Source organism: Athene noctua, chromosome Z, assembly GCF_965140245.1.
Source record: "Athene noctua chromosome Z, bAthNoc1.hap1.1, whole genome shotgun sequence".
NCBI lineage: Eukaryota > Metazoa > Chordata > Aves > Strigiformes > Strigidae > Athene > Athene noctua.
The window spans coordinates 72,416,555-72,440,738 of NC_134077.1; the positions used below are offsets into that span (position 1 = coordinate 72,416,555).

The 24,184-nt window shown below is 35.3% G+C and overlaps 1 protein-coding gene across 3 annotated transcripts in view; it reads left to right on the forward strand.

Annotated features, from left to right (window-relative positions):
• TNPO1 (transportin 1) overlaps positions 1-23,608 on the forward strand; it is an 88,466-nt gene extending 64,858 nt beyond the window's left edge. For all 3 annotated transcript variants that reach the window (XM_074933103.1, XM_074933101.1, XM_074933102.1), the window contains 16 exons: positions 1,833-1,893; positions 2,537-2,705; positions 4,808-4,960; positions 6,095-6,320; positions 8,982-9,153; positions 10,361-10,447; positions 11,246-11,353; positions 11,557-11,715; positions 11,804-11,891; positions 12,749-12,847; positions 13,058-13,153; positions 15,994-16,069; positions 16,855-16,954; positions 18,344-18,418; positions 20,358-20,500; positions 22,011-23,608. In XM_074933103.1, coding sequence (XP_074789204.1) covers positions 1,833-1,893; positions 2,537-2,705; positions 4,808-4,960; positions 6,095-6,320; positions 8,982-9,153; positions 10,361-10,447; positions 11,246-11,353; positions 11,557-11,715; positions 11,804-11,891; positions 12,749-12,847; positions 13,058-13,153; positions 15,994-16,069; positions 16,855-16,954; positions 18,344-18,418; positions 20,358-20,465 — 1,777 coding nt within the window. In that variant the 3' untranslated portion in view covers positions 20,466-20,500; positions 22,011-23,608. The remainder of the gene's footprint in view (positions 1-1,832; positions 1,894-2,536; positions 2,706-4,807; positions 4,961-6,094; positions 6,321-8,981; positions 9,154-10,360; positions 10,448-11,245; positions 11,354-11,556; positions 11,716-11,803; positions 11,892-12,748; positions 12,848-13,057; positions 13,154-15,993; positions 16,070-16,854; positions 16,955-18,343; positions 18,419-20,357; positions 20,501-22,010) is intronic.
• The last annotated feature ends 576 nt before the right edge of the window (positions 23,609-24,184 follow it).

The window sequence follows — 24,184 nt, forward strand, 5'->3', positions numbered from 1 at the left end:
ACTTGAAAGCAAGTACAATGTGTTCCTTCATACTTCTGCAGTCTGATAGTAGTTTAAGTTTCAAAAACTATGTTTTGTAAGTTTCCAAATGTTATCCTTGAACTCAAAAGATGGATCTTTGGTTGGGAATAACTATCCACGTTTGAGACACAAACATCTGCATGTCTGCAACAGTGCTTGTAACTTTTTTCCAGACTAATCTGAAGTCCTTTGCAATAGGAAATGAATTCTTCAGTGTTCTCAGTGAAAGGATACTCTTTGTTTTTATGTATACATGGAAGGTTTTTGAAATTACCAGGGCAGTTCTCTCAAGATCTTGAGTGGAATAACAGAATCACAGACAGAAGAGGCACACTCTCAGTAAAAATAAACATTACAGAAGTGAAGCAATTCAAAAAAGCAAAATTTCAGTTTTTATAAGCAATTAGAAAGTAGAGAATTGAGATTAAAACACCCACTGTAGCAGTGTAGGAATAGGAGTTGAAAATGGGAGACCCAATGTTATGAGAAATAGTTTTAAAGTTTTAAAATAGTTTTATTTAATTCCAACTCTTGTAGCTCAAGACAAAAGAATTGATAGCACAATTCTTGAGTCTACCCACCCCCTTCCCAACATACATGATGTGTTTATACTGAGAATACGAGTTAACTAGTTGTATTAATCCTCTTCTGGCCTACATGAACATTCAAACTGCAACAGTATCATACTCAGGCTTTCTATTTTTTAAAAAAAAAGCTTTAAAATTTCTAGAAAAACAAATAACACTACATTTCTCTCATGGTCTTTCAATATCATGTTTGTTGAAAGCAGCTTATTTGTTTGACTAGGGAGCTATGTAAGTTTGTCAGCACTTGAGGATGATCTTAAATTTTTTTTGTATTAGATTAGGTGGGACAAGATCTTCTGAAAAACCTATTCATGTGGTATCTTAACATCTTGTTCCATTTTGCTCCTGTAGTCTCTCTTCCAAAATACATAGTTCCTGCATGCTTCATGAAGTATGCTGCAAAAATGCCAATAAATTGGTTAAAATGGGAATACTTACTATTCCTTCATTCAGAGTTCAAAATTCATTGCCATTGCAATGCATCAATATTATTGATGGCCTGATACCTTCAAAACCAGTAACTTCTTAGCTGCAGAATAAAGAGAGATTGAGCCTGTCACTGGTGCTGGGTCTGTCCATGGTCATCATTACCTTGATTTGACTTGTAATATATATTTTAATGGATTTTTGTTTGTGTGTGTGTTGTGTGAAGTATTAGACTTGTTTCCCTTCTTACATTTTTTTAGCTGTACATTTCTACAGTTGGGAGCAAGTCCTATAGTCATAATGACTTTAACAACAAAGTAAATCCCAATACAGATTAGTCAAGATCTCTGCAATGTTGAGGACTTGTTTTACTGAAGTAATCACAGAAGGGTAGGAGGGCTTAATGTAGTTAGGCTTCAGTCTTAAGAGTAGTGAGTAGTCTTCAACCACAGGTAAATAGTGACAAGTGCTATTGGTGAGACCCAGTTTGTTGATCATGCATTATAATGGGAGTTCGTATTCTTAAGTTTAAAATTCAGTTGTGCCATCTGGCTACCCCTAGTTAGAAGTTTGCTATTTGAAACTAACACTTTTTCACATTACAGAGTATTGATGAACCTTATGATACGGAGTTTGGTTTGAGTACTAGTTTTTGTTACCAGACTAAGGGTTTTTTTTTTTCTATTATTATTTTGGGTTGGTGGGGATGAGGGTTACAACCAAAATTATGGTCCAGGTGACTGAAACTGGTTTGCTTTTTTATGTATTATTTTGACATGTACCGATATTTCTTTGTAGGTTGATACCTGTGCTGGTAAATGGTATGAAATATTCAGAGATTGATATTATTCTGTTGAAGGTGAGAGTCAGTTTCTTTTAGTCTGTAAGAATATCTGGCTAGCTTCTGATTTGTAGATCAGTATGAGTCAGATCAGAATAGATAGATCTGGCCTACCATCTGTTCAATGGAGAATTAGACTTCTGGATCAAGGTGTGCTCTTCCAGATACTAAAAGCAACTGCTGCCATGTTTTTTGAAAATAATCTGCAGGCTTTCCTGCTTTGCCCCTGCCCCCTCCAACCCAGCTTAGCAGATGCTGTTACTCATGAACTACTGCAACAATGCAGCCCTAAAAAAATCTTCAGAATTAGTTCTAATGCCTTCTAGATTGAATAAGCAGCTTTTTCCATGACTACATTTTAGAATGTGTACCAGAATTTCTTTATCACTACTTCTTTCTATTTCATTCCCACCAAGAGTAATTTTTTAACAATAAGTATATTTTGTGCGTGAGCTTACCTCTCTTACTTCTATCTTCCTTTCATTTTTCTGGTAAATGGGGCAGCAGAATGCAGGAACAATAGCATTTTTAGTTAGCGGGGCAGTGCAAGTGGGATCTGAATCTTCTATATGCTTACAACATCTTGAACTAAAACTACATTCTTAACTTTCTTGAGCAATATGGTTGGACTAGTTTATCTAATTGAACATTCTGATGACAGGGGGATGTTGAAGAAGATGAAGCTATTCCAGATAGTGAACAGGACATAAGACCTCGTTTTCATCGTTCACGGACAGTGGCTCAGCAACATGAAGAAGATCGTATTGAAGATGATGACGATGATGATGATGAACTTGATGATGATGATACTATTTCTGACTGGAATTTAAGTATGTCAGAGTAACAAAATGTTTTATAACAGAGCTACTTGTGTAATACAAGGACCTCAGTAAAAAGAGGACTTCTAGGAATGCTGAGACCTTGCTTTTGAAAACAAAAAGAACTATCTGCTGACATAATTGGTGGATGAGGTGGAGAGGTAGTCTTTCAGGTGACACTTAGACTATGTAACTGTATTGGCAAAAGATGGCCATCTGTCAGCTTGTTTCTTATTTCAAATACAACAGATTGAGCTACAAATGTTTACTGGATGCAGTTCAACAGAACTTCTAAACTTATCTTGTAGAATGAAAATCCTGAAGAAAAGTCGCCTGTTTAACTTCAGTTTTTAAAAAAACCTCTTACGGATAGCTGGAGGAATCTTAATGCTTTGTTTTACTTCAGCCTTCCCTCTAAAATCAGTTTGTGTTTTGGTTTGTTTTTTTTCCATGTGAACATGCCACTATGGACAGCCTTTACACTAAAAAACAATTAAAAAAAACCAGTAGGGATTTTTTCTGTGTGAGGAATTTGCTTCTGACTATAGTACCTTAGTTATAAAGAGAGAAGATAGCTATTGAGGATACCACAGTTCTGCTGGCCTGTGTATGGGTCAAAGGACCTTTAGGCCAATAGGCTATGTGGTAAGGAAAGAAAACACCACAAACTGATTTTTAAGCTCAGTGATAGAAAATAGCTAGTGAAATTCTGACAAATCAGACTTAAATGTACTTTGCAAGCAGCCTCATTGTGGAATAATGTTTTGAGATTTGGACACATCCACATACTGGTGTTTTTTTTTTTTCCCAAGGCCCCAAGTTTTCACAACAGGTGAATGTACCTTGAAGCTTATGGTCAAACAATTTTGAGACATATCTAAATTCTTTAAATTTTTATCATTGGTGTTGTTTTCCTTTTACAAGAAAATGTGCGTATATGTTTGTTTCCATAAAACCTCTTTTTAAAAAAGGTACAGTGCTAGATTCATAATGCTGTTCTTGTCACTGCTGTGTGTAGAGATGGCAGAATTAAATACATACTTTCTGGAAAAGATAGCTGAAATGACAGAGGGTGCTCTGTGGTTCACAGATTTAAGATGGTGAGGAAGCTAAAGTTGCCCAGGAATAGTGACCTGAAAGAGCAGAACAGTTAAGAAATCTGTATTGACACATGTTACCTGGATTTGAGATAATTTGGTGTATCTGAAAATCAGAACTGTGTGCCCTATTTCTTTCTTTTCTAGTGTTCTATATTTGACTTCCCATTTGAAAAGAGAGGAAGCATCAGCGCAGCTTGACAATTAACAGCATTGCTTACTAATGAGAGCAGTTGGATCCTTTATGACAGATTAAGAAGGAACTGAGATCATAATAAGCAAAAAGTGCAGTATAAATTCTGTAATAAAATAATTCTTTATAAAATCCCCTTAGTTTTATTTTTTCTAGACATGACAACACCACAGCAGAAAACCAGTAAGGATTCTGAATCCTGTTTTGAAGTTGTTCCTGATTTTTCTTTCATGAGCTTCTGTTTGCTAAAAACATGGGATTAACACTTTCAAAGAAATTTTGAGGTGTATCATATTGGTGCATCACAGAATCAGAGCAGAGGCCAGCAAGTTTCTTCCAGTCTCCAGAATTGGATGGTTTTGTCTTTTTTTTTTTTTTTTTTACTTCGACACATAGATCATGTTTGAGTATTTCCTTTTGAATCAAATGCTAGTATTTTTAGGCCATTTCTCCATTCTCCTTAGTTTCTGTGTTACATTTATGTCACAGATGTTCCCTCTCCCTTAGTGTTCCACCATCCTGAAAGCATGTAGTTTATATAATGTTGCAATATAACGGTATTGTTCCTGTCAGTGAATGTTTTAATACCCTCAATGTATATGCCCTTTCAGTGGCTATTTAAGAGCTGCAAAACTGGCTTTCTGAGAGCTGTGGCTTTGTACCAGAGCACAGTGGATCACTGTGTATTGCAGTGGAATGGAAGTATCTTTCCTCTTAATGCCTTGAGACTCCACTGGCAGCTCAAAGTTAAAATGAGGATTATATTGCCTAACTGCGACTACTTGTGTAATAAACCCAAGATTAACACTGTTAATTCCCCTCAGGGAAATGTTCTGCTGCTGCTCTAGATGTCCTAGCCAATGTATTTCGTGACGAACTTCTGCCACACATCTTGCCTCTTTTGAAGGAATTGCTTTTCCATCCTGAATGGGTAGTTAAAGAATCTGGTATCCTTGTTCTTGGAGCAATTGCTGAAGGTAAGACAACAGTGCATATTAGGTTGCTGAACTTTTGATTGGTTCCAAAGTGGCTCTGTGATTCCTTCCTGCTGAATTTACTTATACAAAAAAGTAATGTCATTATCTGGTTTGATTTTGGTGGTTAATGTCTACATCTACTAATTGGTGATTTCAGTTTATTTAAGTTTTCATTTTCAAATCTATCCATGTTTGAGAAGCTAAACATCTTAGATAATTGCTTTTGCTTCTCCCTTTATTAACTCTGCAGCCTATATTTATTGGTGTCTCATTAAATATTACACTGATTTTATGGAAAAGGAAAATTTAATAAATTTGGGCCTTATATTTCACTGAAGTTTTTCAGAAATGGAGAAGACCATTCCAGTGACTTCAGTGCCCTGAGCTGCTTTTTGTGGATGGTTCTCCAATTTAAATATGATAACTCTGTTACTTTGCACTTAGTCTTGTTTGGCTTTTTGCCTGCATTTCCAGCATCTCTGTCCCTTTTGCAAGCTGAAGGAACACATCTTGGTCCATGCCTTGACTACTTTCCTTTTCCCACAGTGCCTAGTGAACATAATTTTTTTTCTTTGTTACTCGGAAAATTTTGGTTTTGATTTCAAGTCAAGCCAGTTGAAAGTTAGTACTTCTCACAGATCTCCCTGTATTATTGCCCTTGCTGACTTGAAACGTCTAGTTTTTATAGCTGGTCAGTATTTCTATGATACTAGGAGAAAACAAGAAATTTAATTTCTGAAGGATTCCTTTCAAGTAGTGTGATGATTTGTTGTCAAGACCGGTTCTTTCTCTACTTGTTGTCTTGGTTACTCTGAGGAGACTGATGTAGGATCTCCAAGCTTTATAAATTCACGTTATTAGGATTTACTTGCCATACTCCATTTAGTAAAACAGAATTTCTGAGATTAGGGAAACACTGAAGTAGAAGTGTAGTTGAAATTAATGTAAGTTTAGTTGGGGATTTAAATTATTGTTTATGTAAGGTTTCTTTTTAGGACTTAATATTAATTAGGTACACTGTGTATTGTTGAAATGTATTCCTGTGTGATAATGAAAATGTCCCTTCTAGGAAACAGAAAACAATAGAACTTTTTGTTAATTCTGGTACTGCAATAGCTATTTTTTGCCTTCTAGGCTGCATGCAGGGTATGATTCCATATCTTCCTGAGCTGATCCCTCACCTTATTCAGTGCCTCTCCGACAAAAAGGCTCTTGTGCGCTCCATTACATGCTGGACTCTTAGTCGCTATGCACACTGGGTAGTTAGTCAACCCCCAGACACATACTTGAAGCCATTAATGACTGAGTTGCTAAAGCGTATCCTGGATAGCAACAAGAGAGTACAAGAAGCTGCCTGCAGGTAAGCCAAAACTTAGGCACAAAGCACTCTCCGTAACACTGCTTTTTTTCATGGGAAACTATTTTAATGCCTTTATCAATGAATGCGTGAGTCCATTTATAGCTCTTAATGTATTTTTCTCTTTTAAATTAGAGTAGATGCAGCTTCTTCTAGAGTAGTAACAAATTACTCCAAGTTGTAATAATATTTAAAAAGTTAATTTGTATTTCTCCTGTCCGGTTTGTTCTCAGAGTATATGAGTCACCAAACTAAATAATTTATTGTAGTAAAAGAAATTATCTGTTTGTGAAACGTGTTTATTTTCAATGTGATATTTCACTGACCAGAAATCTGGCTTTTTTAAATAAGATCAGTACTGATTGCAATGGAAGGTTATACTAACATTATACTAACATATTTAGTTCAGGGTTACCAAAACATTTGGCTTATGGTTATTTCAAGAGATATTCTCTTGAAGGGAGATCCTGGGGGATAAGATTCCTTTCTCCCACTTGTCTACTAATAAAAAAAAATAAAAATTAATGGCTCCTTTAATGGACAGAGCACTAATGGAATGAGTGCACCTCTTGTACAGGAAACTCATCAAATAAAATTTTTACATGTCAGTTTGTGTGGAGCGGGAGTCTACATGGTAGACTGCCAAGAAGGTTTCTTGGTAAAGTAGAGTTAGATATGTATCTGGTTGTATTCTTAACACTTGAAACATGCAGGTTTTTTTAAAAGTAGTAGCATTGTGGTTACTACTACTACTACTATTATTATTACACACCACCCACAAATACCAGTAGTGCCTAAGGGCATGGTTGAAGTCAAAGATCTTGTGCTAAGCTTTGCACAAAAGAGGTAGATGTATCCTTGCCTGAGAACAGATACAATGAATTTAATTAAATATACTTGGTAAGATTTGAGTATTAAACACTGTTTCCTCTTTGTCTCTAAACCTTTTCAGACATTGGGCTTGCAAATTTGTTGGGCTTTAACATCCGCTTCATTCTGTCTTTTCATAATGGTAGTCTTCTATTGTAGACTATTGTTTCCCACATTTCTAGATCCAAGGAATCAGATTATGTGCAAATTCGATTAAAAACAACAACCAAAAAAACCCCAACTCCACAAACAAAAAAGCCCCCACTAACAAACAAAAACCCTACACTTCTGTTCATACTTTCCTTGTACAAAACATGGTTGAAATGTGCGTGTAGTCGAACACAGCTGTGTTGCAGTTATTTAATAAACTCATGCGGGGCTTATGAAGGAAGTGCAGTGAGCAGTGAAAACTGTTAAAGTAGTAAGAAAGAGTTAAAATGGAAATACTAAAAAATTACACCTGATTTTTCTTCTATTTAAAGTTCAATAGCAAATTTATAGTGTGTTTTGAAATGCTTTCTTTAGGGCAGACATTCATTAAAATTACTGTTGCAGCTTAAGAAATAAACTGTCTAGGAAACTCCACTTTAAGGAAAATTTAGAGCGGTTACAAGTCAAAACATAATTCATAGCTTTCTGAATTGCAAGGAAATGCGATGATCCTTCTTGGAGAGGAGCAAAAAGCTGCATCCCTACAGTTGCACATTTTGTTTAAGTCTGCCAAATTGAAAATCGGTCGTAGGAACTGTGTTTTCATCACTAAATTCTGTATCATAGCAGATGTCTAATGTTCATTTCTGTACTGTTGAGAAACTGCGTCTTTAGTTGGTGACACCCAAAAAGGTACTTACTGAAATGTGTTTTCCTGCTCACATCATATGCCTTTCTGAAAGAATACTTCAGAACAATATGATAAAGTAATAAATGAATAAAATAAGAATGCTGGCCACTTAGTGGTCACAGTTGTATTGTGTTAAAAAGGCATTTCTGGTTTTGGTAGCATGCTAGGAGATTATTCATCTCATGCTGTGATGCATGTATTTTTAGTGCAAGGACAGGCTAATAATAATCTTGTTGGCATAAGATAGACCAGTAAATCCTCAATAGCTCATAATTTTTTCCTTAATGTTTCTCTGAAACAGCATGTCTGGTGCATAGGGTTTTTTTCTTTGTTGTGGGTTGGTTTTAATGCTGCTGTTCAAACTGTGTGTCAGCACCTTGCTGACAGACAACCTGAAGAGTTTCCACAATGCTGTCATACGTGATTTGACCAAGGCTGTCTGAAATTGTTTATGCCCTGTCTTTGCTTTTAGTTTTCTCTGTCTTTCTGTATCTGTTTTTCTATCTAGTGAACTGCTGAGCATACAGGCTGAGTTTGGTGTTGTACTAGCACAACAGCTCTATGGCTTCTAGGTGCTGCTACAGCATGTTAAAGACAGTGGGCCTTTTTACCTTAAGTAAACTGATTTTGTTATGATTCCTACTACTTCAGTTAGTATATTGTAACTTATGTACAGTAACGCTTTTCTCAGTGGGGGCTTCCTGTATATGCATAAAAGAAGTTTATGACAATATTTTTAAGTTTTGTTCACCACAATGTAAGAGCTGAATCCTTCCGTGCTCAATCAAAATAGACTGAGGTTCTCAGTAATACCATTTTGAAAATGTATCTTGGATGAACTTGAGGACTAATTAGAGTTTTATGTTTAAGCAGAAATGTATAGTCAGGGGCATTTTGGGGTTGTCTTGTTTTGTTTTTTGCAAGATACTGACCTGGTTTTTTTGTCCCATCAGTGCCTTTGCTACTCTGGAAGAGGAAGCTTGTACAGAGCTTGTTCCTTATCTTGCGTATATACTTGACACTTTGGTCTTCGCATTTAGTAAATACCAGCATAAAAACCTGCTCATTCTTTATGATGCTATAGGAACTCTAGCAGATTCTGTAGGACATCATCTAAATAAACCAGTGAGTATACCTTATGTTCTGTACAAGTACTCATCATAGCTGGAAAACCGGTTCAGTGTTTTGTATTTCTGCTTTATATGTTATCAAACAGAAAGGCTGATATTTCTGTGTGAGTTTTGAAAATACTAAATATTTACAGGTAACATACATAGACTGCATATCATTTTCCCACTACATGAATATTTGCTATCTTGAATAAATGTGTGTTGTGGCTTGTGAAATGTGCTTCTCATTGTGATTTTTTTTTTTTTCAAAATTTTTCAGCTCAGAGGAAATACATATATCAGTATAGACATGAAATGGGACTTCAGAGAAATTGGTGGAATGTGTGTTTTAATTTCTAATAACCATGCTTTTTTTAATAATCACTTGAAGTATAGCTAAGCTACTGTGTGTGTCTCTTTCCAGTGTACTGGAGCACATTATCGCTAGAAATTGCTTTATCAGAAATTGAGACAGGCATTCATTTTATATGTTAAAGCACATAATCCTTTGGACAAAGTACAGATAACACTGGCAAGTATAGTGGAGTGGTTTTGGTGTACTTGTATTACTTAATAGAATATGCATACATGTCATGTGTGCATCTTATGGTTATTGAAATTTGGTTTATTTATAGTGCTTCACATGACATAGACACGCTAGAATAAAACAGTTTGAGTTGTTTCCATGGCATTTTACTTGCAATCTGAGACTCCACACCATCAAAGGACCTTTTTCAGTCTCTCTGGCCCTGGCTACCTTGACATTTGACAGTACCAGGAGGAAGCAAAATGGGAGCTCATGGTGATGGTGGGACTTTCTTCAGTCACTTAGAGTTTTATATCTTTGAACACAGCATTAGCTGGCAGCACCTCTTGGCTGTTTAGATACTTTCTGGAGGAACAGCGTTATAAGGATGCCTTGCTCAGTGTCCTTTTGACTGGATATATAACAGCCCAGGCAGCTAGACTGATATCAAACCTAGAGGAAAAGATTCATTCTGCAGAGGTACTTATGTGCTTCAGCAAAAAATATTAAGATGCAAATTGTAAATATTAAACTACTTCTATGCATTGCAACAATAATTGAAAAACAGTACATCCAAGATTTTTTTGCTGAAAAAGTAAAATATGTATCAGTTCTTAATACATCCATTTTCTAGCTTTGAAATAAAATAGTATGCAGTGAAGTGTTTCAGCAGCTGATGCATTTTCATCCTAAACAGGAGTATATTCAGATGCTAATGCCTCCATTAATCCAGAAGTGGAACATGTTGAAGGATGAAGATAAAGATCTCTTCCCATTATTAGAGGTAAATGATAAAAAAATGGAAAATTTAACAACATATTTTAGGTATTACACTTTACTAAAGATGCTCCTGCTAGAAAGTATGACTATAAAAGCTGTTAGTATTAGATATTTCCCATTATGGAGAAAATATTCTGTCTCTAGTAAGAAAATTCTGTGACTGAGGAAATGCCAGTTTTAACAAAAATATTTTAGATTTTTTTTCTGCCATTCCAGAGTGTTTTCTTTGATGGGTTTCTTTTTAGAGGGGGAAATTGTTCCATCCCTCTTCTATTCTTATCTTCTTCCCCTTGCTCTCCCTTCATCCCTCCACTAAAACTGTTGTCAGGTAAGCTGAAGGTATGAACCAGATCATGTAGTCTATTCTCTGTACTTTTGAAGTGTAAAGCGGGAAAACATATCTAGAAAAATTATTTTCATAACTCTTAAGTAATGTGAGGGCTTGTACATGGTCAAGATACTGAAGCTTAGTGCTGGCTGAATTATCATAACTGGTTTTGTATATGCTTTCTTGGCTATGTCTAAGAAGATACTGCTGCTCAGAAATATTCTTAACTGGCATATGTAGGAGAGAGTAGCAACACTCAGATTGTTGCCTTGGCTCAACTAATTGGTACTGCCTTTCTAGGTCATGTTTACTTAATCAGTAACATGTGGGTATGTTTAAAATGCTGATACCTTTTAACTTGCTTCTCCCAGCTGAAAGCCAGTTGAGAGATGTGAGGACAGGTAGTGACTGTTTTCTCTCTGTTGTTTGTTTGGTGGTTTGGTTTTTTTTGTTGTTTTGGTTTTTTAATTCTAGTGCCTGTCGTCAGTTGCTACTGCCTTGCAATCTGGCTTTCTTCCATACTGTGAACCTGTGTACCAGCGTTGTGTAAATCTGGTGCAGAAGACCCTTGCACAAGCCATGGTATGTTTCTATTTTATTCCACCGTTTTCAGAGTATCTCCTTAAACTAGTGTATTAACTATGTAAAGTTAGGGGTTTGCAGGGAGATTTGTAGTGTAACCATTGAATATGTAAATAAAGCTGCAGTTCTGAAACTTTTTCTTTAATGCATACCCTTGAGAAAATATAATACTCATCTCGAAAACATGTACTTGTTTGTTGCAGTTGCATAATGCTCAACCAGACCAATATGAGGCTCCAGATAAAGATTTCATGATTGTGGCTCTTGATTTACTCAGTGGTTTAGCTGAAGGACTTGGAGGCAACATTGAACAGCTAGTGGCTCGCAGCAATATCCTGACACTAATGTACCAATGCATGCAGGTGAGATGAGTAACCTGTTTGATCCAAGGATTTTCTTTCTTCATCAGAAACACTTGTAGAATTGTAATATTTTTCTTCCTCTCTTTAGGATAAAATGCCTGAGGTACGGCAGAGTTCTTTTGCATTGTTAGGTGATCTGACAAAGGCCTGTTTTCAGCATGTTAAGCCTTGCATAGGTATGTTTCTTTTACAGATTAAACAATTAACTTTGTTTTACAAACTGGTAAGAGAGGCTCATTTAACCATTGTTAAACTCCCTGTTCTGTGAGTTGCCTTTTCATGGTGTTGTGAGTTTTCATTCTTCATCAGCAAGGGCCTGTAGTCTTTTCTCCTTTGCATTCTTGTGTTTAAAAGATATGTTCTTATTTTTGTAGACAGTGCAAAAGTTCATTTTTGACCTTGATTTTATAATGTAACAAACTACCTGTTGTGGTGGAATACAGCAGAACAGATTTACTTAGACTTCAGTCGCTTGCTTTGATGAATTCTTGAATTTATACCTTTTTTGTCATTCTTGAATTTATTGTTAGATGAAATTACATATTGAAATGCTGAAATTAGAAAACTTGGCTAGAAGGTAGGATTTGGTTTACTTTTTTGCTTTGTTTTTAATTTCAGTAGGAAAGTAGCATCAGTTATACACTTCCATATTTGCTGTCTCTTTCTAGAGATACACTTGCTAAATGAACGCTTGGGCAGGCTTGGAATTTAAAATTTGGCAGATGTTATAATTATCTCTGTGACTAATTTTTTCTTAAAATTTAATCCAAGATGTGATTGCCTTCTAGGCTTCATTGTTTTTTGAAGCATAGCTGATTACATAGCTATCCAGATGATTTCAGGGTTGTTCGACTGTATTATAAAACTACAAGTACTTGTTGCTGTGGTTTTTTTCTTCTTCTTTCTTAACCTCTCTCCCCCCGCCCCAGCAAAGAAAGGGGAGAAAGAGAGTTTCTATTTTCCCATGATCTTATAATAATGGGACAAGATGGTTGTATTTTGTGATGAAATTTTAAAATCTTGTTCTTTCTAGCTGATTTCATGCCAATTTTGGGAACCAACCTAAACCCTGAATTCATTTCTGTGTGTAACAATGCCACCTGGGCAATTGGAGAAATCTCCATCCAGATGGGTAAGATATAATTTTTTCTTTGAATCTCTGCATACTTAGTGTGGTTTGTCTGTGTGGTTTTAGGGGTGTTTTTAGTGATACTTTCATGTTCAAAATTAAATTAAATTTGAGATTTTTGTCCTTGGTAGTAAGTTCAATGTAACCAGTCTGTTTAGATTATGTATATTAATGGTCTTTTTCTTCTGAATCTTTTTTTTTTGGCTGTTCCAGGTATAGAGATGCAGCCTTATATTCCAATGGTGTTGCACCAGCTTGTAGAAATAATTAACAGACCCAACACACCAAAGACGTTGTTAGAGAACACAGGTACCCAAAAACTGAACCATACATGGTGAAAGGAATTAGAGAATCTTTTTATAATTATTTTAAAAATTGAATAGGGGAACCACACCAGAACTGATTTTATTGCTATGTATTTGGCTTTTATAAGCAAAAGCAACTCTGTTTTGCAGAAGCTCTTACAAGTCTCAGTCTTGCAGCAAAGCATCTATCATGTATCTAGATTCTTAAAAATTGCTTCCTCTCCTTTATAACATTTATTATCATCTGTTTAAATATTCTAATTTTATTTATGTATTGAATATGACAAATGTATGCAGTAACACTTAAAAGACTTAGTTCAGACATTTTAATAAATGCATGTCCTTACACGTGTACTGTATATATATGTCTAGTGTTTGAAACAAATGTAATTGGCATTTATAAAACAAATAATTATTTGAATTTACAAAAACTACTAAGATAAACTTGTAATATCATGCACAAAAATCTAGATCTGTGATGGCAGTTTTACCACCACATAAATGTATACAAATGAAATTATGTTTAACTTATATTACCTTAATATAAGTACCTAATAACAGATTTCTGAAAAGAATTCAAATAGCGACATGCATGTTTTATGTTCTGGCCTACAGCTTTGCCTTCCAAATTAGGAGCAATCCCCAAATGCCATACTGAATCAGAATTTCTGAGGCTTGTTTCTTTTGCATTTATAGAGGGCATGTTCTGGTATTGAAGAGCACCTTCCATACTTGAGCAAAACTTCATTAATAATTCGACAGGCTTACTATTTTACTAATTGAGAATCTTTTTTTTTTTTTTTCTATTTGAAAACTAACTATCTTCTAAGAAAATGACAGTTTAGTCTTTATACCTGACATGATTGAAAATTATGCAAATTCAGTGATACAGTTATATTTTTGAGTTAAGCAAGAGAAAAATTGGAGAGCAATTATCAATGCATATTTTCCCTCTGGTATTCTCTAAACTTAAAAGCTGCACTTTCATTGCTACCCTCCCCCTACCTACATTTAGTATGGAAGGTGAACTTGAAGGAAAAATTACCTAGTTATCTGGCATATTATCGGTACTACTCTTTGAAAAGAGAATTTTGGAGGAAATACCTTCTTGTGAAATATACCATGTAATAGTACAGCAATATGAATTTTCTTTCCCTCCACCCCTGCCCTGATCCCCTTCCTCTGCACAGATGGATGTGTAATACCTGTAACTGAGAGGCATCCAGTACATAAATGTTTGCTTCCATCATTGTTAGAGAACTTTTGGAAGCATCCAAACACTGACTTTTTTTTAATTCTCTTAATAGTTACTTTAAATGTGGATGCATAACTGCAAATAAATGTTGAGTGTGGTGTACTTATAATAAGTTTGTTGTAGGATATTGTGCTGCATGCCACTAGTATGAGCAAGAATATTACTGTTTTCTGCTTTCGCTTGCTATGTAATGAGCTATGAAAACACTTCTGTGGAAACATGAGACCACCCTAAGTAATTGCATAAAAAATAACCAGTACATGCCAGAAAGTTGAGCTTTGACAGAGATTACTATTCCTTGTACAGACTGTAGCTGTGAGAATTTGCAGATAAAAGTGTATTTTCATTTGAAAGTAGCACTTCCAATGCAGTTTTATAAGTTAGACAGCTGAAGATTTTAGACACTGCATACTGCGGTTGAATAACATCAGGGTGAAACAGTACATTAACAGTGAACTTCAACTTTCATGGAATTAGTATGTTTTAAACTGTTAGTATATCCTACACCAAACTTTCATTGGAAAAAGCATCATCTGCTTTATTGCATGTTTCATGAAACTGTTCACAAATGCCTGTTAATTAGAGTGTTGCATAGTATGTCCCTTGAACATAGGTTTCCTTTCTCTGCTTCATATAAATCTGCTGGATTTTAGTATTATTCATGTATTTTGCTTCAAGTAATCCTGATACATTATTCCCCACCCTCTCCTTTTTCTAAAGATTAATCTTTCGTGAGTTGAGCAAACACCATTAAAACACATTTGCATGATGATATTTTCTTCAGTCTGTCCCTCAGAACAAAGGACCAAACTACCTAATCATGTGATGAAGCAACTTGCTTTTTATGTGTCCTCATGCCTTGGTATCAGAAGTCAGATTTTTACATGACTTCTATGAGGAAGCCTTTTGTGAACAGGAGAAATATTGGGATTAAAGAATTGATTTTCTGCAGTCAGTTGCTGTGATTTAGGAACCACTTTAAATTCTCTATGAGATTATGAAGTTGACAGATATTTGGTGCTCTTTGAGAAGTTTCATCTGCTTAGCCCATTTAGGTAGACTACAGTATTTTCCATGTAAAAGTATGTATAAGTGTATTTTTACTGATAGAGTAGGTATATTAAAATCTTGAATTCTAAATATTACCAAAAAAAAGTTTTTAGAATACTTCATACTAAAACTGAAAATGATTAATTGCTTTTTATCAAGAGTATCCATAATAGTACATTTGAATAAAAACTTCAAAATGTATGGTAGGTAAATCTACTGTAAGAGATTCCTCTGAAGAGGGCAGAATGACTGTTTATATCAGAAAGCCTTTGGATTTTAAATCGTGTTTTTGGTGTTCTCTCATTTACTTTAATTTTTCTTTTACCCTGGAGAGTATACCATATATGTTGCTGCCTCTTATTTAGGGGGTGGTAATAAACAGCACTGGTGAAATCTTATGTTTATTATCATACACGGATTCTGTTGGTTTCTGTTTCTGAGTTATTTGTTGTTTTTTCTTTATTTTTTCTCCTCCCCCCTCATTTGCTCATGTCTTGGTTGGCGTTTGGTGGTGTATAACCGTGATTGCGTTACCTTAGCAATAACAATTGGTCGTCTTGGTTACGTTTGTCCTCAAGAGGTGGCCCCCATGCTACAGCAGTTTATAAGACCCTGGTGTGTATTATTCAATCTTTTTTTTTAATTCATTTTTCTTCACTCTCTTTCTTTCTTTCTTCTCTCTATCTCACTTTTAGATATATTTTCAGTTGGTTACAAAATCTCAATCCTTAATCATTGCCAACCATGTGACTAATCTTGTCCTATCAGGTTTGTGAGTTTTTAGTAGCACCGTCATGTATTCTTTATGTTGTGGCTAACGACTAATTTATGCATGGGATAAGATTGTCACATGCTTGCTGTGTTAAAGCTTGACTATGAAAGAGCATTTTAAAATCCACCAGAATGATAATACAATGCATGCAAATACTGTAAAATTTAAACCGTGCATTACTTTACTTAAAATTCAGTCTGAGGCTTGAATTGCTGTAAGGAATATATGTTTATAGATTCGTTATGTATAAAATAGCTTGCTTGCTGCTGTAAAAGTTAAATAACTGTTCTGTAAGTGGTATCTGACTTAATTCATACTGTGATAGTATTACATGTTCCGCTTCTAATAATGATAGTTTCTATAAATATTTCAGATATATGTTTCTTCTGTATTTAATGGAATACAGGTCACACTTTCTGAGTGTATATAGTGCAACAGGAGAACAGGATTCTGGAGACGATGCCTAATGGGAATATGCTAGTAAAGACAAGTGTTTTTCTAAGTGTTCAAAATAGTGTTTCAAATGATCCTATCAGTGTGACTTATTCCATCAAATACTGCCATCTAGTTCTGACTTGATTGAAGAAAAAGTAATAGTTTGCTAAGTTTTGCTCTCCCAACTTGCTAGGTGCACCTCTCTGCGAAACATAAGAGACAATGAGGAAAAGGATTCAGCATTCCGTGGGATATGTACCATGATCTCGGTCAATCCCAGTGGAGTAGTCCAAGTAAGATACGTGAATAGATTTTAACTTCTTTTGGTTTGGTTATTCATGTGAAATTTAGTGAAAGCTGTATATGGACTATGAAGAAGTTTAGCTTTATATGATTACCTGTATTACGTTGTGTAGCTTTACTTTGAGGTCAAGGAGGCCAAAATGTCTATGTTGCAAATGATGCCTATCGTGATGCTTCAGTAATTACCACCTAGCAAAGGAAAGGAGAAGAGCATTGTTAAATTCAGGTTTTGTCTTTTACTTACAAAGTATGTGTAAATAGTGAACTTTGATTAAAATAACTATTTGGATGCTTCTGTCAGATTGCGGTCAGGATCTGTATGAAGATACAAGGCAAAAGCTACTTAAACCTGTTTTCCAAATGTAACCTAGGCTTTTAAAACAAGAAACAGAAAAAAAACCAGTAACCACCCCTTCAGTCTTAAAACTTGGATAGGGAAAATTCTGTTTCAGCCTTGGATATATTGCTTAAATAGTCAGTATGTGACAAGGAACATGCATCTCTTTAAAGTAAATGGTATATCTGAGGAATAGAATATGATTTGCTCTTTAGTCTCCACACCTCCAAAGTGAAGCTGAAGATGTAATATTTTCTAAGAGAAAAATGAAGGTTGACTTTTCCCTCCCTTTCAGGAATTACTCTTCCTGAAAATACTTAGCATTTCCCTCTTCTGTTGTCCATTTGTTCTTTCACGTAGTTTAAGGGGAGGAGATAATTAAGGATGCTTTTCATTATCCCAGCTCGCCTTTGCTCTAGTTGTTATCCTCTGTTCCTACCCAAAACCACATGCATTATCAACTTAATGATTAAAGACAGGTGTTTTAATGGTGTAGTAGAAGGTACGCATCACAACAGATGGACGAAATACAGGGGTTTTGGGGTAGCTTTAGTTTTGAACCTGCATGATAAGCATTCTGCGTGTCCCAGAAAAAAATTCTGGCTCTGCTTAAAGAAATAGCAGAGCTTTTTTCCCAACCCGGAAATGCATGAGAGAGTGAGTGTTCCAACTGTGGTCTTGAGTTTGTTGGTTGTTATTAAGGTGATTAGTCCTTGAGCTTGGTATGTGTACTAGAAGAATTAACATTAGACAAGTGTGGTGTGGGAGTAGAAAGTTGGTTACTTTTAAACTCTAGTTTTACTTAATCAAAAACCTGATGAAACAAAGCTATTCCTACACTCAGCTATTTCTATTTCTGAACACTTAGGCATACAATAACTTACCATTATTTTCTGAATCAACTGGCAAATAAATACATAAAAGTAAGACCAGTTGTGAAATAGAATGAAAGACCCTGAATAGTTCATAGAATGAACATCAGGCATTGTTTTCAGATCTGTAAATCGAGATTTCTAACCTATGTGATTATTTAATCTTATAGGACTTTATTTTTTTTTGTGATGCCGTTGCATCATGGATTAGCCCAAAAGATGATCTCCGAGACATGTTCTGTAAGGTAAGGTTTCTAATACAACACTAACGATGGTTGTTTTGGGCCCTCTGGGTTTTTTACTTGCTTTCTATTTCCACTGTTAGCACTTAATGTGTTTGGTCATGGAGAGTCATAAGTATTCAGAAAAAAATAACATAAAAATCCTGACTTTTTTAACCTGTATTTTCTTGTATGCATTTGTGTTATTCCAAACTTTTTTTAAGTGTTGAAAAATTCACTTGAGATCTTAATTGAACAGATGATCATCCTCAAAGAGCTTTCCATAATGTCCAGCCTACTATGTGTTGCCTGCATTTGGAAGAACAGGGGTTTTGTAGCAGATTTCAAGATGTTTTTCTAGAAAATAGATTTCTGTGGCTTAAGACTTTTTTTCCCCTCAAAGATGCCTACTTTATTTTGGAGAAGTATCTAGAAAATTGCAAATGAAAAATATTCCCGTGGTATCGTGATCTTTTTCTCTTACTCTTGCCAAAAAGTTTTTGGGATTGCTTAATCTTCCTCAAAATCCTTCTTGGATGAGCAAGTTTCAAGAAATTAACATACAGTTATACCCAATAATACATCCCTAGACAAAATGTCAATAGAATTTAAGGGAAAGGACTGTTTGCCTTGTGTGAAATAAACACAGAGACTCCACCCAGAATGGGATGTTTGGCACTAGTGTGTTAGATTTTAAAAAAAAAGAAAACGAAAGAAACATTTCCATTTCATGAGCGGATGTTGTTTTATTATTCAGTAATGTGGCTCCCCTCATAAGTTGTAAAGTGAAGTCTCTGTTTTTAGGAAGGATGTGTGTCAAAAGTTCATGATAACTCCTCTCAAAGCAAAAATTGAGCATATTCCTAAGTACTTACTAGGATCATGGATCAGTATTGGCACTTCTTCAAGTAATGCCATGATGAGCATCAGAAGCTAGAAATTTATTATACCATCTTTAAGAGCAGAAATCTTACTGTTCTAGTTAGCTTGTCAGATAACTGGTCTCCTTCAAAGGAACATCACATCCAGAAAATGCACAGCTGTGATTAGTCTTGTGTCAGCGGAAGGAAACAGCAAATACTTACAAGCTTAAAAGAAAGTCCAGGATGGTGTCTGATGATTGTCCAGGGCAGTCTCAGTGCATGTTTCTGCACTGGCCCTTCAGCATTTGAATACTTGTTTCAGTAAGTTAGGCTCCTCTTTTTCAGATTATTTCCAAGTTATCCATGTGGAATCTAATGCATTCAAACTAGACAAATGGTTCTTGGCATAAGGACATCCTTGCTTTTTAAAGCTTATTCTTTTGTGGTCTTTGCCATGCAAGAAAGGAGGCAAAGCTTTCTTCAAGTGATGTCATGCATGGTTTTTAGATTAGTTCCTCATGAATATATGATTACTGTACTCCAGTTAGATGTTGTTTCCAACAGTAATTATGCCTTTCAGGAACAATGGGAAAAAAATGGATTGTATAGTGTGTGGTGGTTTGGGGTTTTTTTTGGTTTAGATTTTAGCACTATATCTATTTGTGCTAGAAATGGACAGGTATTCATTCTGTCAAATGCTGGCTGCAGCTTTGGCTCAGCTTTCTTCTCACAGCATATTATGCATTTTAAAAAAGAAATGTGAATATGGTAATCTTAACATATATAAACTGTGTCAAATGATAAAGTGTTTAGCATTCTGAAATGGACTAACTCTAGGTTGCAAGTCACCTTACTCATTAAAAATACAGATACGTATGCACTAATTTGTGTATATTTTGTACATCAGCCTTAAAAGAAAAAAATTTCAGTTGAGAAAGATATTACTAGATTTCCTTTGTTTCTTAGTAGCATTTCAGTATTGGAGAATTCAGATGGACAGATGGTACAGTCCAGCAGTTTGTGGCTTACTGCAAATATTGGTAGTAAATAATGTATCCTGTGTTTAGTGATTATCTTGACTTCCCTCCTCTTGTTTGTAGATTCTTCATGGATTTAAAAATCAAGTTGGGGATGAGAATTGGAGGCGTTTCTCTGACCAGTTTCCCCTTCCCTTAAAAGAGCGCCTTGCAGCTTACTATGGAGTTTAACCTCATGCACTGTAGCTGCAATCCCATAATTGGAGGTAAGCACACAAATCTTACTTGCTAAACAGAGCTGTATAACAGACTTCCTCCCTGTTTGTATTATATGAAACAATTAATTCATCAGACTAGAACTTTTTATGGATGCTGGATGAGGTATCTCCTTCCTATAAGAAAGGATAAAAACCAGGTACGATAGTATACCTAGATGATGGTATCTGCAGCAAAAACAGTCGTCTGACTCTGTTATTTTATTTTTACAGAGAGAAAGAAAGAAAAAGTGACTGTTTAATATGCACAGTGGTGTGTCAAGATAAGGTTGGAAGTGTAGGGATAACAAAGTGCCAATTCAAGTTTAATAAGCAACGTGATAAATATGATCCTCAAATCATCATACTAAAGACATAGGCTTGTAGATGGCAGATGTGGTCTAAGCAGGAATATTCCTCTAGGTTAAGAAAGCAAGCTTTTTAACACACTTTAGCCATAAGTCCAATATACTCCTAACCACATCTTTGCACTGAATAAAGGATATTATGCTAATCTATAACTACTGTAACTGTAGACTTGATGTTTTGGGGAGGCAAATATGTTTATTATTGCTATGTAGCATTTTGTGCACCAATTCAGAATTGTTGCAGTTCTGTGTGGAGAATGATTCAACTTCAGCAAAGAACAGTGATAGTGCATTCTAGAATTTGTTATATAAACATTGTTATACCACTTTGCTTGGTCTGTTACCTGTGCACACTGTATAAAGCAAATTTCCCATGTGTGAAGTAATGTGTCACTGTGAAGAGATTATTATACTACCCTATTCATTCAGTCTTTATATAAATTTGGTACTTGCTGTAAATTTTTTTGTACCAAAACTATGGGAGTGAATCATGCCATTCTGTTTTATTGTTGAATGGACAACTACTTAAAAAGTCAGTCTAAGCTTTTTCAAAGTCCTCTTTGAATTACATGTTTGAACTGAACAGTGGATTAAAAAGAAACCAATTTCAAACATTTGCGTGTTTATCAATGAGGGCCTTTTAGTTCTGACAGAAGGGTGTTTTCTCCTTCTAATGAAGAGGAATATAAAGTGATAAAATTCACCATTATTCTCAGTTTGAACTGAGAAGGCACTATGGCTGTCTCATTTAAACCACCTAAAAGTGAAGTTGTTAGGTCAGTAGCAGGTAAGTTTAGTATTCTTTCTCAGTGTCATAACTGCATCATAATTTTATGCTAAAACCAGAAAAGCTTGTTAGAATAGGTAGGACTGCTTTTATCTTAAATCTAAGCTTAGCCACTCTAGTGGAACTGTCAGTGTAGCTTTAAAGCATACAAAATTGTTTCATGACTAATAATTTACCTGATATAAGCAGGCTCTTTTCTTTACAGATTTAAAAGGGAAAATCTAGGCATAAATTAGTCTTTAAGTTAAGGGCTGGCACCTACTGCTTAAAAAAGAAAAAAAAAAAAAAAGCTCTTTGTTTATGCACAGATCTGTCAGTTAAGGTTTAAGGTAAGTTATAATTATACCTTTATCTTTTTCTTTTACAGGTCCTTCAGTCTGGGAGACTATGAGGGAGCCTCTGCACCCAGGGAAAATGTTACCCTTTACTGGGGGGAAGGGTAAACCAGTAGGGAATACAGTACAATCCCAACCCTACTGGGAGGGGCGGGAGGGAGGTGTTGCCGTCACTGTATTAAGTCGATGTTGGGAAATGTTTTAACATCTGGAGCCTTTGTGGGTGGAAATCTGTCTCCTATTACAACTCTGCACTGGATGTGAAGAAGAAAAAAAAAAAAAAAAAAAGAATCAAAGAATCTAGTCACAAAACAGCACATTCTGGAATATAGTGGGGAATTGTACCAAAATAAGAACCATTTAATTGAACCATAGGGATACGTAAAGAGGAAAACTACTTTGCGCACAATAAAGGAAACCTAAGAATGGGGGTCACAAACAGTAAAAGGCTTTCTTTTTTCTTTTATGTTTTTTTAAGTAAGGGTTTTCTACATTATTTCATCCTGCTTGATGGGATTCCTGAGTATTTGCATGTTAATGAAGAACTACACAACTGAAGTTAGTACAGTTGAAATGCAGCTTGTGTCTAGGAGCAGGCACTTGCAGTGCATAATATAGAAACCCTATCATAAATTAATAAAGGTTAACTTGGACAAAATGAAGCAACCTGCAAGCTGCCAAGTGAGTCACTCCTTTCATTTTGGGGCGAGGGGAGGGACACTTCAAAGGAAAGATTGACATCTTAATTTCTACATTAAAAAAAGAGTTAAAGTAGTGGATATGATTTGATTATTGTACTTAATTAGATTTAATTTCTAGAGTAAGGCATTATTCTTAACGTGCAGTTTAAGGTTCAGGCATGCGTTCTGGCTCATAGTGATCAGAAGTCATTTAAATTAGTGGGAAAGTAGCATGCTTGCATCACATAGAGTGAAATTGGTATACATTTACCTATGTTGCGCCAGTTTTGTGTTGCAGTTTACCAATTCAATATAGCCCTGCATTTAAAATTCCTTTTTAAGATTCTGTGGAACTTACTAATAATATAGATATAAAGTACTGTAGTAAACAATTAGGCCTTGAAATACCTTTCTAGGATCTGTTAAGAATAAGATTGATATTGTATTGTGTGTAACCTGCACAATGTGGAAAGCTGATATAGCTGTGCAAAATATTTGCCTCTGTGCTGTCAGTGTGATGTGCTTTCTGCATGGTTATATACTAGTGATATTATCAGAATCTTTAAAAATGAGTTACATGGTAAGACCCGTTAAAGGCTGCATAAATGTTAGTTGGCACGTAAAGACAATTGTAGAAGTTGATGACATGATTGCTGTATTTGTGTTTATTCCCACTCAACATATTACCTTCTATGCTTTCTTTTTGTTCAAAGCATGATCTTAAAGAGATGTTTAAGTTAATGGATGTAATGCAGGGTATCTACACTGTATCGGCGCATGTTGGTGGCCCTTTGTGATGTAGTTAAATGCACAAGGGTGCAAGTTTAAAGCTACAGAGTGAAAGTTGGTTTGGATCCTCTTCATTTCATTTGTTTAGCTTTTCTGTTGTGTTTTTTTTTCTCTACTTACATGTATTCCTGTGAATAAATCCTTGTTAAGTTAACCCTTTACTTTTCCTTTCATGTGTATTTTCTTATGTACTGTGAATGTGAAATCCTAACTGGTACACTTGATCTTGTGTCCATCTGAAAGTGGCAAGTATTTAATAATTTAGATTGCCTAAAGAGTATCCCATGATGATAAAGGAAAATGGAGAGATTTTTAACTCTGCTGGTCAGAGGAGAAGCCACACCTTTCCATTTTTCAAGTGCTGTGTAATTAATCTGCAAAACAAAATTAAGCCATAACAGCCTTTTTGTAGATTTAGTTTCTCACCTTTGCGTTGCAGAATGGATACTGGATAACAGTTTTGGGGATTTTTATTTGGTTGAGTTCTTTTTAAGAACTTGCTCTTCTTTGCATGGTTCTGTTCTTTGACTGTTGAATGATTTAGCCATTGCACTGAAGTTTGAGCTGTGTGAGTGTGAACTTATAAATGCTGTTTAAAGAATTTTGATTTTTCTTATGCATGATAGAATGCACGTTTTACATGCCCTCCACCCTCTTTTATTTTGGCTTTGCAAATTTTAATGGATTATGCCTGAAGAACAGTTTGAACATGTACTAGATGAAATACATTCAGTAAT